General features: G+C 36.9%; 1 protein-coding gene across 2 annotated transcripts in view; it reads right to left on the bottom strand.

Annotated features, from left to right (window-relative positions):
• The window catches only part of LOC124379386 (E3 ubiquitin-protein ligase RNF43), a 98,491-nt gene that overhangs the window by 18,122 nt on the left and 59,794 nt on the right, over positions 1 to 20,575 (bottom strand). For both annotated transcript variants that reach the window (XM_046839710.1, XM_046839711.1), the window contains exon 2: positions 19,931 to 20,053. In XM_046839710.1, the coding sequence (XP_046695666.1) occupies positions 19,931 to 20,053 (123 nt within the window). The remainder of the gene's footprint in view (positions 1 to 19,930; positions 20,054 to 20,575) is intronic.

The following is a 20,575-nucleotide window of genomic DNA, read 5'->3' as shown; positions in this document are numbered from 1 at the left end:
AGGATTGTGGCAGAAGTTGTCTAGACTTGAAAGAGAGAACCAAGTCCTGGGAAGAGAAAAAGGAAAGGGAAAAACGGCTATTTTATAGGGTTTGACTTAATCTCCTGTAAAAGCAGCCTAAACCACTGTTTCTCTGTGTGTGTGTGTGTGTGTGTGTGTGTGTGTGTGTGTGTGTGTGTGTGTGTGTAAGTGGGAGATCGACTTCAGAAACCATTCTGCATGCCTCTGCTTGCTACCTCTGAGAGAAAAACAAAATCAAAGGAAAGCGAAATCTGACTGTGTGGATCAGCTAATTTTACCCTAAACCTTAATCCTAGCTCTAACAACAAAAATGCAAAGCAAAACTGGTCTTAGATCAGAGGAAAAAAAAAGAAAAAGAAAAAAGACATCATGACAGAGCTGCACCACTAGAGGTCAAAAAAGAGCCACATATCCATATTAAACAAACGATACCAGAATCAGCCTGTATGGAAATATTTAAACTAGTTTATAGACTGTTTATTTATCCAATTTAGCATGATTCATCATTTTGTGAGGCACAACTTAATTATAAATATAGAAATAGATTCAGAATATTGAAACTGGTCAAGCAGATATAATTAAGAAGCCATCCTGAGAGGGGATTTGAAGAAAACATTGCCTGAAGGATTATGTCTCTCATACACACTAGTAATGATTAGTGTCTTTTTTTGTGGCACACATTTACCAATTCTCTATTTATCATCTGTTCTAACAATCCCCTCTCCTTCCTCCTGCTTGTTCTTACTCCTTGCCTCGCTGTGAGAGCTTGCCTTGTGCATAGATCAGAAATGGTGTGGGAAATGGTGTAATAAGCAGCGCAGGAATGACGAACAGGAATCGAAAGCTTTGATGTGGCTGGAGCCCGTCAAACACCGCTTACCAAATAATTTCGCTCTGAATGAGGCTCTGTGCGTATATTCGTGTTTTTTCCCCTTCTTTCCTCTTTGTACAGATGTGTGTATGAGGGAAAGAGAGTGAATGAGTATACACCTTATAGAAGAATCTAAACAGGCCAGTCCTTGGCTATCCCAGCTTGCTTTGAAGTACTTTTGTACACTTTTATACACACTTTTATTAGTCTTGAATTCACAAGCAAGTAGTAAACAGATGAAGCTCGTGTATGCACATATACAGTCTGCTGACATTCCAGGAGGGAAGAAAGGAAATCAATCCTTTAGCCTCCTTTAGAGTCTCACAAACATATAAAACGTTGTTTAATCCTTACATGAGTAACACATCGAATGTTCCAGAAAATCCAATAAAAAACATTGTGTAAAATTGCAGGGCATGGGACTCAGTCAGGGTATTGCTAAAGCTTATCGCTATTTTATTTGGACACATCATGTAGTCAAACTGCCTGAAAGAAACAATCTGACCTAAGATTACATTTGCACAATTTTTGCTTTAACGCATTGTATCTGTAGCTCAAAAAAATAGTTTTTTTAGTTGCTACAAGGATAGCAAATATAGAATCTGGCATCATGCAAACACATCAATGCTAGCAAACGGTTTCTTAAAGAAAAAAACATTTAAATACAAAAAATAGAGCAAAAATGGCTACAATCAATATGTAAATAGTGTCAAAGTGTGCCCAAACCCACAGACAACCATTCTGATATCGTAAAACTAGACCAAGTAGTTTATAAACTGAATGAACTGCTTAGCCTTTACTTGTTAGCTACATCAGCCACATAGTTCCAGTGCAAATCTAAAGAGCAACTGTAACTGTGTACCTGAACAACTCTGTCACAGTCTTATAAAAAAGGGCATCCTTAAGGGATAGTAGTATTTGTATTGTGAATGGATTTGGCTTTTAAAATATCTACATTAGTCAAAGTTAAACCTTCTGTGGTGTGCTAACACAATAGTGTGCCTCAAAGAAACATCATGTGCTTTAAATAAACATTAAAAGTGCAACAAAGTTGTTAAAGTTCCTTAAAGAGATATTCAAACATTTAAGGCAACAATTTTCATTTTAGAAGACATCATAGGAAAATGATCAATAGCAGGGTGGTGTGTTGTGGCCTGTAGTTTAGTAAAATTTTATGTTACCACCAAGTGAGCATTCCCCACGAAGAGAGCTGCTATAGAGCTCTGACCTCAACCCTGCTGAATACCTTTGGGATGAACTGGAACACTGACTGCACCCCATGCCCCCTCAGCTCATCCACATCAGTACCTGACTGTACTAACACCCTTGAGGTTTAAATATGCACAAATCTCCACAAGCACACTCCAAATCTGGTGGAACATCTTCCCAGAAAAGTGGGGGTTCAAAATGCACATACGAATCTTAAGATCAGGAGTCCACAAACTTTTGTTCCCTGGTGGTCTAGTGGTTAGGATGCGGCGCTCTCACCGCTGCGGCCCGGGTTCGATCCCCGGTCAGGGAACCAACCCCAGTCATTAGGGTTGCACAAACTCTCAGTGCCGGTCCCAAGCCCGGATAAATGGGGAGGGTTGAGTTAGGAAGGGCATCCAGCGTGAAAACATGTGCCATGCGGATGATCCGCTGTGGCGACCCCTAATGGGAGAAGCCGAAAGAAAGTGCAGCTATAAAAAATCAATAAAACAAAAAGATTGTCGTAGACTTCATTGTCCCCAGACTTCACCTACACTTTTTAGAAATCCACAATCCAAGAGTACACAGATTGTGATATGATACTGCAACAATCGCTGTGCTATAAATACACACATTAAAAAAAACTGAGATTTTGAAAGACAGCCGTCTAGCATCAAACTAACCATTTCCTTCCTACTAGCATCTGTAACCTGATAAAATTGAGCACAGCAAGTGAAATCTATGCCACCCTGAGAGTTCCACACACACACACACACACACACACACACACACACTCAAGCACACGCGTGTGACTCTCATTCCAGCCTGCCGCTCCCTCCACTTATCACTGTCATCATAAATCAGCTACTGTGCATTGTTTCACCAAATCTTTGATCTGTTTGTTTCATAATGCAGAAATGTATTTTTAATATCAGTTCATTTCTAACACCTGATTGATATTTTGCCTACAGCAACAGGCCATAATATTATTATGTTTATTATTATTATTTTTTTGTTCAGTTGTACCTCACTAACAGGTTTAACGACAGATCCAAACCATTTTTTCATTTTCCATTTTCAGTGATTATGTTCCCATAGTTTAATTTAATGGAAAATGCACGCAATCTTGTCTTCAACAAGAGTGAATTATCATCTGTTCCCCCTCACCCATACCCATACACTCCCCCACTATTCCCCCGATAAACCCTTGTCATCCACCCTGCCCCCAGATCCCTATATCCACACGCCTCAGTCCAAAAGCTCAAGCAAGCCCCAGCCTGAGCAGCGCAGGCATTTTCGCAGCCAACTAAAAAGGCAGGTTGATCTTCAAACGCGCCCTGCTGCATGATCAAAGAGATAATAAGGGTGATAGTAAAAGTTCTTGCTGAATGCTCCAGGGCTCAATATAAAGAGCTGAGCTAATAGACATTTTTACATCCTGTGTGTGTGTGTGTGTGTGTGTGTGTGTGTGTGTGTGTGTGTGTGTGTGTGTGCGCACAAGTGTGTGAGCTCTGTCTGAAGAAGAGTTTCAAAATTCATGAGAAAAAAAGAGCAATCTCCATACAATGTAGAATTGACACTGAGAGAAATCGCAATTTACTGCATGTTTTCGTATCATAATATAATAAAATGACAAACCTACCAAAAAGAATCCTCTTTAAATCATTCATATAAAAAAATAATTCTCTACAATGTGAACAGTGAGACTGGAACTTATTACCGTCCCAAATAACAGGTAGTAATTTGTGTGTGCAGTCAAGAAAATTGCCAGCGCAGTCAGAGGGTGTGTTGCGTTTGATTTACAAAGAACAAGTGCATGAATTTTGTGACATGCAGTTGGTTAAAAAAAAACATTTGAGGGCACTAATTACTCTCGAGCGTTAAGGCAGGTTTAAAGGTCTAAAAACTCCCAAAATTTTTTATAAAAATCTATCTATCTATCTATCTATCTATCTATCTATCTATCTATCTATCTATCTATCTATCTATCTATCTATCTATCTATCTATAAAATAGACATAAGGGTGTGTTCACCTAATGCATTAAAAAAATTTAAACATGAGGGGGTGTTCTGTATATAACATAAATGTCAACTGATATACTTTCACACGCTCTGTTTAAATGCCTTTGGCATTATGGTGCAATTATTTGAAAATAAAACCAATCTTACTGTGCTAATAATAAAGTCATTAGTTCAAGAAACATCACTTGTAACGAGAAAAAGTGGTAGCTCAGCAGTTAAGGTGTTTGACTTTTAATAATTTGTTCAAGAGTGGAAACCCTGCACCATCAAGCTGTCATTTTTGGGCCCTTAAACAAGGCTCTCAACTCTCAACTGCTCAGTGTAATAATAAGAAAAAATTGTAAGTTGCTCTGCATAAGGGTTCCTGCCAAATGCCGTAAAATGCAACACTCTACCAAAGTTCTGGCAATGTAACGATATTTTGAGATCTTGGAATTTTTATATTCTTTGTTAGCAAAGGGTATAATTTTGTTGACAAATTTAATACCTTCCTCTTGGCCGTATTAATTTATGGTTAATTTACGACTGTGGTAAATCATACTGTGGATGTTTTATTGTAGAAAAACTCAGTCATGCATAGCCTTCATTGAGATTCACAAATAAAACTACCTACGCTGTTGTAATCCTTCTAAGATCCTGTGAGCAAATCAGCCTGAAAACCTGCTTGAGTGGAAAGTAAACAGTAATTTTTAAGTTTTTAAGTTTGATTTAAATATAAACAAAATAAATTACAGCTCTGCTTAGTTAGTTTTCTACCTAATGATTAGCATGCTTATCACCTTACCGTAGACATTTCTGCTAGCTATATTATTTAACTCAAACATAAATACTTTCAGCAGCTGAATACAATTGTTTTAGTCAATGCAAGTTAAGTAAGAAATGGTGAACTAACTGAGATATTTTCTATAACCTAGCTAACTATCTAGCTACCTAACTAGCTAATCGAACCGTTCAGCTACAATATGTGATTCACCTCATTGACAAATCTTACTGCAAAGGTTTAACTTGAAACTGCGAATTAAAATGTCAACTATCATTAAAACATTTCTATATTTTCTCTCTGTGTATAAACTTCAACTTTCTTGAATTGTCAAATAGTCAAATATATGGTTTTGTATGGCTGCAGCTAGTGGTTACTTCATACAGAAAATGAACGAAAAGGAAAAAACGTTAATGAGAGCCACAAGGGAACAAATACAAAGAGAGAGAGAGAGAGAGAGAGAGAGAGAGGAGGAAGAGGGAGAAGGAGAGAGAGAGAGAGTAAGCGAGTGAGTTTGTGTGGTAAGTTGAGGCACTGAGGTATTTTAATAGCAGTAATTTAACAGTTATTCAGTGGCAACATGTCACTCTGTCCCCACAGTGAGGCTATATTTAGGGCTACATTTCTCTCAGCTCGTCTTTTAAAAACACACACACACACACACCCGTGACACTCTTTCCAGTGACGTGAGAAATGTGGCATCTGGAATATGGATGCCTTCAGACGCAAACACTTTGCATCGTGGGATACCAGAAGTGCCCCAGTTTGCAATACTGAAATAGCAGGAGCATACCCCCCATAACAACCCCCTCACCCTCCCCAAAACCACCACCACCACACATACACATGCACATATATATCAGCTATATATTTATATAATTGTACTTCCTGTATAATTTTTACCTTTCTTGTTTCTGTTCAAATAAGCGACTACAAAATTCAACAACAACAAAAAAAAATAATACAAGTTTTGTACTTTCTGAACTTGCCAACTTAATATAGCTGGTGCACTGACAGACTACTAGAGGCTTAATACTGTACTTAAGTTAATATTTTATATAAAGAAATGTGTTTTATATAACAAGTGCTAGGTGTATGAGCTAGGTGTATGTTAGCAAGCTACATGCATTCAATACCTACCAAAATATTTACTGCCATTGCTTCTTAGCTATTAAGGCTAACTACAGTAATCCATCAGCGATAAACAAAAAACGTGGTAAACGGACGGCACTTGAAAAATGCTTTTTTTTATTGTTTAAGCCGTAAGTCATCCTCCCACACACTTTAAACACACACGGAAAACATTTGCAGGAATATAGCGAGATAAACTTTGTGTAAATTGGCAGAAATACAGTACACTGTATCACATTTACAGTGGGCACATGTACTGTACAGTATACTGTTCTGTATTAGCATAGCCTATGCGTAGTTTCTCTGCTTGTTTATTGGTTGAAGTGTCTTATAATGTCAAAAAAGAGGCTGAGTTAAAGATACACGTCACCACATTATTTACTTTCTGTACTGTATTAACAATTTACTTCATTTTATAATTAATAATTATATTTTTATTAAAAAATTTCATTATTCCAACATAAAACTCATAACATTCCAACATAAAAACAATTTTCTATAAGTTTTTTGGTCAATCGTGCTATCCGAAAATCAGCTAAACAAATTAGTTATGTGGCAAATGCAATTCCATGACAAAACCGTGGACGTGAGATCCGATTATTGATTATTGTAATGTTGTGAATATTGTAACAGCTTGTTTCCCAGTCTGTCCTATTGTGCTCTTTTTTCTTTGTCTGAGATCCAAATACAATTAAATACTCCATGGTTTAGATGTGTTTTTTTCCTAGTCATGTTTTAGCTTTGGAACTGTATCATTGCTGTTAACACTATATGTCTTGATTTTATATACCTTTTACATCCTGGTGCTATACAGTATACTTTCTAAAATTGTGTTTCTTTTTTATTTTAATATGATTCTGTTGTGAGTTCATTATGAGGGAGGCATATGACTAACATAAGTGAGAAGTTTCTTAGTTAAAGGAAAGGTAAAATATGTCTTTTAGATCCTATCCACTTAAAACTGTCTAAAAAAAATGCAGAATAAACAGACATACTACTGATCAATTCAGGACATTTTCTATGAGAGCTAATTCATCAAGAGGTGGAACAACTGCACCAAGTGGGTGTGGTGTGTCAGAAAAGAATTTCAATGCAAATAAATAAAATGAAATAGTAAGCTTATTGTGCAATATATGAATATTGCACAATAATACTGTGTAGGCAAATGTAACAAGTATAGTGCATATCATTAGAGTAAATGGCATTACATTTAAGTCAAATATATAAGAAATATGGTGAAGTAGATAGAAGTTAATTTATGATGCAAGCAATATGTATGATGAATATAAATAATTGAAAAATAAGAGATATTGCGGTAGTGCGGGTGTTTTTATTTATTGTGCACAGGGCATGGTCATGCTGAAACAGTTTTGGGTCTCCTGGTTTAAATGGAAGTAAAATGCAATGCTACTGCATCCAAAGACATCCTTTACAACTGCGTGTATCTGTACTGAAGTATTTCCATTTGAAGAGACTTTTACGTTAACTTCACTACATTTCTAAAGTCAAATATCTTAATAATTACTCAGTTAAATCTTTCACAATTAGTCGTTCCTTTTTATTTATGAATGGATAAACAGTAACTTTTTGAGAGGAATAAATGATGAAAGAAACTCCTGACTCTAACTTGCTGCAACACCCGTGACCTTATTTGCTTTTTTAAGAAGTTGTAAAGAAGGTTATGGGAAATAAATACTTCCTTTACTCCGGTGAAAGTTTAAAGGGAGCACTAATATAATAATAATTTTGCACTGAACATCAAATGTACCTGCCAAATTAATATATATAAAATATTTACTCTTGTGGTATGAGGTGCATATTTGATTTGTAATGATTTGAGATGATTTGTTTAGTGTACATTTATGATGTTTATATGATGACACTATACTAGTCTGGTGCTGTTAATGAAACCTATAGCTCACGAAAAGAATGCATAAAAGAGACCTAAAAGAGCAAAGGACAAAAACACTGCTGGTGTAAACACATTGTGAAAACCATAACAACATCCACAAAAAGCAGGTCCTCGATAGCATAGTATACAGACAGCTTTGTCAAACAATAGGAAGTACTCAGACTTTTGATTCAAACTAACAAGACAACTTTCTATCTCATGAATACACAGTTACACTCAGGCTTTGAGAAGAAGTCATTCACAGACTACTTACTCTATCCCTCTTGTATATATTCATACACACACACACACACACACACACACACACACACACACACACACACACTGCTATTTCAGTCTGTGTGACACTGTAGACATAGTTGAGCTATGTGGAAACACCCAGATGTAACCAGAGTTCCAGATTTGTTACACTGTACTGGTCTGGGATCAGTTTCACTGCTCACATGCGACTTAACACGCAAGGACAAGACCGATGTCAGGTCAGCTGCAAAAAAAAAACTATTTTAATAAAGAGAAGAGCAACGGTGCAAATGATTAGTTTCACATTAAAGAGAGAGAAAGACCGGAGAGAGAGAAATACAGCAAAAACATAAAAACGGCAGAGGGTGAAAAAATATAATGAACACCTCCAACAAGCAACAGAGCCCCTATTAGGTGCACCTATAAGGGCACTTCATTATGTTGTTACCAGCTAACAAGCTGACCGTAAAGGGCACTTTATTAAGTTTTATCCACTGCATTGTGCAGTAAATCTAGAAGGCAAAAAGAGCTCAAATACATGCCAAAAACCTGCTTTTGTTAAAGATTGAGAGGTGCTTTAATCACAGTGAGCTATCAATATTTGGTTTTACTTCATATAAATTATTTACTCAAATTTTATTTGTCCATTGAATAATAATAGTTCTTTTACTTTGTGACATGATATTGCAATTTTATTTGTTAATCAAAGATACCTTTTTAAAATATTACTTTATTACCGACTTGATTTATCTTCGTTTCACTCTGGCATGTTGAAGAGGCTGTTATGTTGATCTTGGTTAATCCAGTGACTGTACAGTGTTGTAATCCAGGGTGTACAATTTGATTTGTATTTGAGGAAATAAAACCTTACAAATACGTACAAATAAGTACTGTTCAAGTTCTATTGAAAAAGTTGACATTTCATTTGTAATGGTGTATGTTTTGCAGAAAGGCATCTATATTTCTTTTACTCAAGTATGATTTTCAGTTACTCTTTACACCTTTGCCCGAAACATTCTTATGTATGTGCTCTGTATGCTCTCTGTATATAAAATATAATCCCAGCACACATGCTGAATACTTAGATGCAGCACCAGAGTAGACAGAACTATACTAACTAAAATTGTTCACATGTATCAGCTTGGACAATATATTTAGCACTGAAAATACATTAGTTTATACTTCAACAGACAACAAACTAAACTGATAACACTGCAGTATAACCATTACATTTTGGATTTTCTGCAGACAAAATGATTGGAACGGTATCCAGAAGTGAAATTCGTTCTGACGGGCTTGGTACATAAAAAAAAAAAAAAAAAAAAGAAGCCTGGGGGAGAAGAGTTGTCACAGCTCCATATTTTTTTACTGCCTAATGGTTTAAAGTGTGCAGAGCATGAAATTTAAAACATGCTGACAGCTTATAAACATGAAACACAAAAAGAGTATAAAGCAAGATTTGATGTTATCTTTGGTTCGAGGATTTCCTTTAAAAATAAAACAGAAAGACCAAAGTCATTAAATTTAGCTATAATCTCTGAGCTGGATGTCAAAGGTGATAAATGAGGTAACCTCTTAGGAAAGGAGAGGTGAGATAAGCTGTAATTAGGAAGTTCACCAACACAGATACAAAGTTGTATTGATGAGTAGTATATAATATCGACATTATTAGAAAGCATGCGGATGTGCACACACACATTCTCACTCTTTTTGTCCCAGCATTTCTGCCCTTTTGCCTTCATTCCTTCACTAATTCCATCAATCACCCTTCGTTCACTCGATCACTCTTCACCTCAGGTAAAGCCGAACATCTTAATAAACACATGCAAACACACAGGAAATATTTGCTTTTCTGATTTTCCCTCATAAGCCGAAAGCCAGAGGATCCAGACCACACCTGAGTGGCACGCTGCATACCAGTCTTTTCGTTTTGTAAGCAAGCAGGGCCACAAAGCCAGGAATGTGGAGTCCCCATGGATAAAGGGACTTTGAAGCATGCAGTGTATTGTCCTCCAATCTGCAATGTTTAAAGCAGCCTTTATTCCTCGTAGAACGGACAAAGGAGCAGTTCGGAACACACAACGTGCCGCTAATGCTAAGCACACACTACACAACTTTCAAAATCCCTCAAATCGCTGTCCCGCTCACATTACACCACACTCTTTTTTCATCTTGTTGTCGTAAGGGTGGGCGCACACAGCAGTAATCAAGCTCAGACAAGCTTTTACGATTTTCATTTAATGGACACTTTTTCATTTATTGTAATCCTAAAGATCCTACTGGATGTACACCCCTTTAATAAATGGGGTTTTCTGGTTTGAAAAAGTTCCAAGTAGGATTTCTAACACTAGAATGTCAGTAGGAGAAACAGCAATATTCTTGGGCTTCATTCAGGAATTAAACTGGCTGGTTAAAAGAATAAAGGTGTGTGTGTGTGTGTGTGTGTGTGTGTGTGTGTGTGTGTGTGTGTGTGTGTGTGTGGTGTGATATTATATATACTGGTTTAATAATTTGACACATTTTCCTGTACTGTGAAAAACAAACATACAAACATAAAAAAAAAAAAAAAAAAAAAAAGCTTAGTACAAAATGACTTGCAAAAAACCCCACAAAAAAACACAAACAAATTAATCAAAAATTAAATATGTAAATAAAGTCAAATTGATCTAATATTTCTTACTATGACTTAACAATAGACCAAATATTTGATTTGGATTATATACAATTATATAGATATATAAATAGATTGATGGACAAATGAACAGACAGACAGACAGACAGACAGAAGTATTGTATGTGCAAGTATTAGTCAACCATCTGCAATGTACATATGTATATACCACAGAAACTAATAAACCAATTTCTAAAAATGTAATATTAATGATACTGTTTATACACTATATGTACAAAAGTATTGGTTCTTCCCCAAGCTGTTACTACTAAGTTGGACGCACACAATTGTATACGATGTCTTTGGATGGCCCAAACTTGTTTCAGAATGACAATGCACCAGTGTGCAAAGTCAGCTTTATGAAAATATAGTATACATGGGTTGGAGTGGAAGATCTTGGGTGGAACGATTATTATTATTATAACTAAATAATTATATAAGTTCTTCAAAAATGGTTTGAATCTACAATTGGGGAGTAGAAGCTCAGTGGTTAAGGCTTTGAGTTTAAGCCTTTGTGCTCCAGGAGCTTTGTATAATGGCTGACCCTGCGCTCTGACCCAAGGCTTTAAACAACTGGGGTATGCGAAGAAACTGGGTTATGCAAAGAAAAGAATTTCACTGTGCTGTAATGTATATGTGACAAATAAAAGGCTCTTCTCTTTTAGGAGTAAAAATTTCTAAACTGTTTTTCAGAGAGAAGTATTTGCTTTTATGTGTTTATGTATTTATCTACTGTTTTAATTATGCATTATTGATATCGCCACCACAAATCCTTTGGGAAAAAATAAATAACTGTAATGCTTTCCATATTTTAAGAAACTCATTGAGCAACGTTACAGCTGTGAGAGAAAGATTCCCTTTAGAATAAAAAAAAAGATGTTTCATAATTTGGACAAATTTGAAACGCATCTCTTGTGTGGGAAGGGCATTTCCCCCAATACTGTTCCCTTAAAAGACTGGAGAACATAACTGACAAGTGTGAACTTGTTTAAATGCAATATCTTAATTATTGTAGAATAAAAGTTATTATTGTAATTGTTTAAAAGAAATTGCAAGATAGCATGAACACAAAAAAAAAATAATACACAGGCAGCTGTATGACCGGTCAATGAACCCGGAAAGGAAGACACCCGTGGGTCGTGTTACACCCTGTTGCACCCTGTTGCACTGTGCATTCCTTTTTGCTAATGAAAAAGGCTGGGTGAGAGCGTGGGCGTGATGGTTAGACAAGGAGAAGGAAAAGGTGACAGGAACCACTGCTGATCGGCTAAATGGAACCAGCATTGTGAACATGCAGCGTGACGCACACTGATCTAGGGTCAGCTCATGTTTCTACTAAGAGGAAAAGGTCAGCAGCTTGGATCATTAGATTTCATTGCAGACTTTACCAATGCCCACAAATCTCCACAACCGAAGTCCAAAATCTAGTGTAATGTTTTCCCAGAAGAGTGGAGGATATTATAAAAGCAAATTGGGTCTAAATGTAGAATGGGATATTCAAAAACGCACATACAAATCTGATAACGTGTCCACAAACTTCTGTTCATATAGCCAATATCATTTGAGGTGTAATAACCATCTACGATCTAAATATTAAAATTTGCATGATGTGATTGCACAGACTGAAACCACTCCCACCTCTGCTCAGCTAAACATGAAACACAGCATTGTGAACAAAATCAAATATAATAAAATGTGTAATGTACAGTGGAACCTCGGTTTGCGACTGTAGTTCATTCCAGATAAGTATACTCAAACCAAATCATACGTATAACAGAGCGAATGCCCTCATAAGAAATAATGGAAATGCGGATAATGCGTTCCAGGACCCAGAAATTATACATATAAAATTCATAAAACATTACAATATACAGTAATAAAGTATAATACATTTATAAGTGATATTTGTTGTATTACCGTATATTGTAACCATAGTAATCTTACATTGAAAGAAAAAGTGTTTAGAGGAGAGTCGGTGATGGTGTGAGGAAGACGGGGCGGAGTGGAGGATAAGGGATAACTGCTGGGAAGGAGGGGAATCGTGTTGGAAAGGATTTAAATATCTTTACATAGTCAACTTTTTTAAAAATCACTTTCAGTTTTTGACTCACTTGAATCTCATTTCTTTTTAACTTCTACTAAAAAACGACCTATTCAAAATTCTTGGCTGTTCTCGCTGAGTTTGGAGGCGTGCGCAAAAAACCAACGTACGAGCGCGACGTTCTTATAACAAAGCTTCATACGTATAACGAGACAAAATTCCACTGATATTTTTGTTCGTATAACCAAACATATGTACACCAGGCCGTGTATATACATCAGGTGGGTCACATACTGTACATGATTGATTTTTTTTTTTTTTATAAGCCTGAATGTAATTAGACCAAGCTCACAGCTCATCAAAGTACAAAATGATAGAATTTGCTTGAAGAAAATTGCTGACTAATAGCAAAAGTAGCCCAAATTTAAGCACAAGGGCATGGACGGCAGGGCTCTACAGACTGGAAATGCTTGGAATATTAGGGAGCATAAACACAGCTGTCGATATGTTAGTAAATGAGTGCGTATTTATGTGCATGTGTAACAGTTTGACCCCTGTAACATTGTAACTATGAGCCCATGTATATACGCGTTAATGTTAAACCAACGACCTGTCAGAATATAACAAAATAACCAACATAACGAGAACTCATTTGTTTTGTTATCGTGGCCACTTCTCCACTTCTCAGCAATTCCTGATACAGAAAAACTTCGCTTCTTGTAATTTTGTTTAGGAACAACTATTTTAGATGTGACCTTGCTATGACCTTAATTGTGTGTGGATTTAATACAAAATAGTCAGTTAGTCTGATAGTTAATAATAATTTCACATGAATCCTTTAAACGTTTAGCTGATCATTAAGATATAATATAATAGTTAAAAAACTATTTAATATAGTTGAATGAATGAATGAATAATGGATGGATGGATGGATGGATGGATGGATGGATGGATGGATGGATGGATGGATGGATGGATGGATGGATGGATAGATAGATAGATAGATAGATAGATAGATAGATAGATAGATAGATAGATAGATAGATAGATAGATAGATAGATAGACTGGCTAAATGTCCCCACAAGGCCAAAATGCTCAGATATAATATTCTTGTACTTATGTAAGTTAGATTTCCTTTTCTATGTCCCAGTCTGTGTCACTTATAGCCTGTTCACACGGGAATCAACTCTACTGCATATATATATATATATATATATATTTGTGTACATGTGTATGTTTGTGTGTATGTGTGTGGGTGTGAGTGATGACAACATAAGACTTATCAAACCAAGTCACATTGGCCTTGGACTTCAAACACAGCAGATGCACCGATGGAATCCATGACAACTATGTTTGCTGTTGCTCGGAGACCGCACGAAACACACTCTTTTATACACACTCCCAAACATGCAGACGCACACAAACACACACAAACACACAGGCATGTTACAACCATACTGCTAATGCTTGGGTCTTTTACACAAAAATACACAAACCCACATACCACACACTATCACACAACGCCTATAAACACACAAACACACACCATGAGAGCGCTTTTGTTGATCTTAATGTGAAATAGCTGACCACTTCCTCTGCATTCTTTCCTCCATCATAAGGAAATCTATCTCTCGTTTTTGGATGAAAGAACATGCGGGGGCGCTTCCACAAAGACCACCATTCTTGTAGCTTTTATCGAATGGCCTTTGCCATGGTGATAGCATCTGATTAAAAAAGTAAATCTTTGGTACATCAGGACATATGGGACAGCAGAGACAGATATAGAGACAGTGTGCAGTAGCACATGTATGCGTTCGATTAAATACTGAATGACTTCAGCATACTCTGGGAACATTAGCAATTAGACAGTGTTATGTTTTGATTCGTAGAAACATAGCATAATATAACATGGAAACATTTGCTGAATTGTCAGCTCTAACATTTATGTAAATATCAAACTCTGATGAATCGTGTCTTTTACTAAATTGTAAATTGAAACAATTTTGCCCATTCCTTTAAGACTCTTGGTGCATGTGCCAAATGGATGGGAACATCCTCTCAACTACAACACGCCGCCTTCCTTCGTCTACAACGTGCCTTCAAGAGGAACCATTAAGTGTTTTTTAAAAAGCGTTCATCCACAAAAAATGAACAAACAGAGAGGCTCCAGGGAAAAGCAAGAAAAGGAGAAGGAGGGGGCATGTGGGAGAAAGGACAGCATGAATGGGGCTGAAAGTTGGCCGTGGCGGATCAAAACGACCAGGAATTGTATGGAGGGCAAACTCCATGAAGAGGGTTCTTAAAGGGCCAGTATGTCCTTTTTGAAAATGTTTCTGGACCTGTAATAATTCTTCCATTTAAAAGACACCTATTTACGATTCACACGTTGCTCTGAGGGACGCTTCGAGACAGATTTGCTCTTACACGTGTCCGAACGCGTCCCACATCCCCTCTGATTGTGGTTTGACAGATCAGATCAGATCACAGCGTGTCTTTCGAAATGCATTTGACTCTGTTTACATTTGTACTTGAACTGTCCACTTATGCTGCTAATGCCAGGTGTGAATGCGAAATCAGCGAGTATAAACGAACAGCAAATGGATGCAAAGGGAGTGGCGAAAAAAATAGACAGGAACGACCAACAAAAGCAGGATATAGCAAGTAAAAGCTGGTTTATGCTTCTGCATTTAGGTGTATTTGCATTATGACGTAAAGTGGGGCGCTTGTAAGTGTGGCGTATAGAGAAGGGTTGACACGCAGGCATAGAAAATCCAAACGTCTCATACGTTTTTGTGGTGTGTCCACGAGTCTCCTGGCGAATGCTGATTGGTTGTCACGGAAAGGTGTGCCCGGGTATGGTTGTGCACACGGAAAAGTCCTGACGTGTCTTTGTTTTCGCACCTTGTTATCTTTGACGGATTTTGGTATAGTACGACATACAAGAGGATATGATTCTTTAATCTGACTGCAAACGCTCTGATCAATGTCTAAAAATGTGTAGCAATACAAGAGAAAGGGGTTAAGTGCTCTTCAGGGGACCCTGGCATAAAATGCATGCTCATACATAACTTGTATAACTTTATCTAAGTGATAATATTGATACAGTAAACAAATTCAATACACAATTTCGATATTTAAAAAAAATCTATGACGGTGGGTTTGCTTTACAAGTCAGGAAATGTGTTCTGTACATCGTTTACAGCTGCGAACATACAAACGTATACAAATCAATAACGTTAAAAAACAAAACTGGTCTCTTGCATACACTGTACACAATTGATGCTCTTCTATTGTAGATTCTATGATCTAAGCGCATCCAACAATAGCCCCAAACAAAACGTGCATCAAAACCGCAGCTCCTAACCCTTGCAAACTTTAAATACTCCATTTCTCTTTCTCACGTACAAACACACACACACACACACGAACACGCACACATGCTCATACACACGCATGCATACTTTTGGCTTGCCTTTCGTTCCTTATTTCCATCTCAAAAGTAAACAGGATTAGAAATGGTTCAATGAAGCGTTGCCGCATCTTTAAAAGAAACAAAAGCATCGAATCAAGGGCCTGCAAGTCTCGACATGGGACTAAAACTCATCCTTCGTTGCTTTTATAAAGAAATGTATTAAAAAAAAGAAAACAAAAAAAACCCCAAAACAAGCTATTGCACATTGGCCTAGTGCAAGGCATGAAAGAGAGAAAGAAAACTATTTCTACGCTCTCGGTTTGAGGCTAGCGCTAATAATTACAATGCCAAGGGACGTATAAACATCTTACGTGTTCGTTAACAGAGATATATCTCCAAAAACCTGAACCCAAGGGGATGTTTGGATTACATGAGCGACGATGAGCTCCTTCGCGTAAATATTTAGAGCTCTTCTCATTCCGTAATACAGCACTGTTGGACGAGACTGCATGTATGTTTTTTTTTTTTCGGAGGGAACTGAAGAATTTGAATGGTTTCATTCCATCGTTCAGAAAAATGTCTACTATTTCTGTCCAAACTGGATTATAAATATATTTTTTAATCCTGCATTTGCTATGGCACTTAAAAGAGCTTGTCCTTATCCCAAATGTCCTTCTACTTTCATTTCCTGATACTGGCTTCTGCTCACACTCCTGGTTTCAGCCACTTGTTTCAGTGTTTTCACATTAAACCTGAATACTCCAGTCAGCACTCAGGACCAAATCTGCCCTTATTTGGTGCAGAGCTCATAATTGCAAATTTGCTTTTACACTAAAGTATTTCTTCCAAACAATAGATCTATAATATACTGTAATTTTCGGACTATTAAGCGCACCCAAATATATGCCGCACGAACTGAATTTGACAAAGATTTTTATTATGAACATAAATAATCCGCACCTGTCTATAAGCCGCAGGTGTCTACACTGAAACTAATTAACTTTACACAGGCTTTAACGAAAGACAGTGTCTGTTACACGGCTTGTATCTAAACAGTAGCCTACCAAGAAAGTCATTGTTCACTGTCTCCCTCCTTCCTTTCACAACTATTTCTCTCGGGAATTTTTCTTTTGGCATCGTCGTGCGTTTAAAAATCACCATCGGTGAAGCTTTACTCCCAATGCCGTGCAGCTCAGAACACAGGTGAAGTGCGTTTTTTCATGCCCAGTTGTTTTCAGCGTGACGAATGATGTCAAACATCAGAGGAACATCATCCATATTTATGATGTGGTGCGGTCCGATTCAGTGGGAGCGCATCTGATTTAATATAAAGAGTTTTATTGGTTCACCTGAACCCATTCGGCAATTTCATTGGTCTAATGTTACGGGGCTCAGTTTTTTGGTTTGAAGTTTGTGAAACCGGGAAAACCCCCGGAAAAATCCATAAATTAGCCGCTTCGTTGTTTAAGCCGCGGGGTTCAAAACGTGGGGAAAAAGTAGCAGCTTATAGTCCGGAAAATACGGTAATCCAAGATGTCACTTTTTCATTGCAGGTCAACGTGCACACTTGCAAAAGAGGAGCCATTCTTATATCATTAAGCGATTGCAGTATGAATGGCATAATGGACACAATATGGACAAATAAGTGTTTATTTTTGCTCCATAATAAAAAAATTGATTCTAAAGAAGGCACACTTGCAGAGAGTCTGTTGGCTAATAAGCTGACTCACTTCTTTAAAGGTGCTTCCCATGAAATTGGCTTCCTTTGTGCCTTTAAATCTTCATCTGATATCATGAAAAATTTATTTTCATGAGAAATATATTGTCTACTAAATCCGTTAATGATGTTGCTAACTCTTCTATGGTAGCAATTTCCATGAAACCTCCCAATTTGGTTATATACAAATTATATATAAGCGATTTAAGGTGCAATGACGCTTATCCAATCAAATTAGTGGACCAAGACGTTTTTTTCAATTTCTGCAGGCCAGCATGAGGCATGTGTTTTTCAATAAAACATTCTGTTTTCTCTGACCATAGTAGCTGTTTCTCCCCATCAGAAAAATGTTAAACTTGACAATTTGATATGAAACCCCATACATTCGTTTTCAAAAGGACTAAGGATCAGTTGTCTGGACCAATCGAGATTCAAAACAGACTTCATTCGTCACCAAATGTACCAAATTCTAGATTTTAGCGTGAGGTTTAAAAATAACCTTAGCATCATCCTGGTAAATCACGGTTTCATTCCTGAGATTTTAATTTGTACTCACAGATCAGTTCATTTCAACTAATTATACTTGCATATCTGAAATACACCTTAGGAAATCCTGACATATACACACATATATGTGTGCGTTGCACACGCACGACTTCACACTTTTTTTTGTTAGAAAGTAGAACTGACAGTATTCGATTGTCTCAAATGTGTAAGTAAAAAAAAAAAAGGTGTTACGTAAGTCATCAGGACACCAAATCTTTGCTATGTTTTGACATGTAAACTTTTCGGTGGAGTTAATTTTTTAGAGTAAAGAAAGGACAATAAATTTTTGTTGCGTTGAAGGTTTTAATTTTGCCACTTATATATTTATTGATTTATTTATCTTTTGATAAAAATGGTCAGAAAACGTTTTGCGTTAATAAAATTAGTGCTGTTAAAAATAATTTTGACTAATATTTTATATATATATATATATATATATATATATATATATATATATATATATATATATATATATATATATATAGTATTTCATAAAAGTGAGTACACCCCTCACGTTTCAGCAACCACTTTAGTATATCTTCTAAAGGGACAATACTATAGAAATAAAACTTATAGTTTAGAGTAGTCAATGTGCAGCTTGTATAGCAGTACAGATTTACTGTCCTCTGAAAATAACTTAACATACACCCATTATTTTCAAAATAGCTGGCAACAAAAGTGAGTACACCCTAAGTGATAACAGCTGTATGCCACATGTCCTATTCATCATGTCTTTTTGTCTGCTTTACAGAATCATACTGTACATATTTGTGTATCTTGTATTAGAGCAGTTCAAATTTGGTGCTTCGAGTACAATTCTCTCATACTGACCACTCGGTGTTGAACATGGCACCTCATGGCAAGGACTCTCAGAGGATTTGAGAATTAGAATTGTTGCTCTCCATAAAGATGGTCGAGGCTATAAGGAAATCGGTAGCACCCTGAAACTGAGCTACAGTGCAGTAGCCAGAGACATACAAAGATTTTCCAAGACGGTTTCCACTCCAAGATTAAAACAAACAACAAAAAAATTATTTCAAAATTGAACACAGTTGTATTTAGAATTTACTCATTACTCAGTCTCCTGACACTGAAATCTACTTGTACACACACACACACACACACACACACACACACACACACACACACACACTGATTTCTGTTCTCTGTGGGTGCCTCTATCAGTCCATGCCAAGCTTGATACCACTATGTGCTTTATCACTGAGCAAATACAAATGTACTCTGTCTGTACCAGTAGAGGTGGGTGGGATCATATGTGTGTGTGTGTGTGTGTGTGTGTGTGTGTGTGTGTGTGTGTGTGAGTGTTAATATGGGTTTTTGTGTATGTGTGTAATGGTGAGTGGTTGTGTTTGCATTCCACAAGTGGACTTACCTTCTCCAGGAGTGGGAGGCACTGGGGCACTTTGCTCTCTGGACTCTCCAGCTTAACAATGCTAATGAAGAAGCTTTCTTGCCGCTCATCCTCACTGGTGTTACACAGAGACAGCGGGTGAGACTGCAGAGCGAGAGAGAGAGAAAGAGGGAGAGAAAGCAAGAGAGAGAGAGAGATACACGGGTTTATATTTAATTATGTATTAAACAAATGCAAAATACAAGAAGGACCTTGTCTGCCAACATATCAATAAAAGCTAGGAAAAACATTTGAATGAGACAAAAACACTTAAGTAGTCAGCAAACTGAATGATTTGGCTTGAATTGGTCGTTATGGACATGAGGCATAAATTCAGGTTCAACAAATGGCTGGCAGTAGAATCACCTTAAAATCCTTACCAACACAGAACATGGCCTACAACGGAAAACTTGAATAGGTGATTAGTTTGCTTTTTGATTGTGCTTTCAAATCCATGCAAATCAGAGGTCACTTTTGGTTTGGACGCCCATCTTCTGAATGATGAGCCTTATACATCAATCGAAATGATCTAGATAGATGATTATTAAGTAACCGTGACCAAAAAACGCTATTAAATATCATATAAAGCTTGACAAGGAAAGCTCTATTTCTTAACGGTGGAATCTT

This window comes from Silurus meridionalis, chromosome 25 (assembly GCF_014805685.1).
Source record: "Silurus meridionalis isolate SWU-2019-XX chromosome 25, ASM1480568v1, whole genome shotgun sequence".
Classification (NCBI taxonomy): domain Eukaryota; kingdom Metazoa; phylum Chordata; class Actinopteri; order Siluriformes; family Siluridae; genus Silurus; species Silurus meridionalis.
The sequence above is the reverse complement of the archived record's forward strand: the minus strand, read 5'-3'. Positions and strand labels throughout refer to the sequence as shown.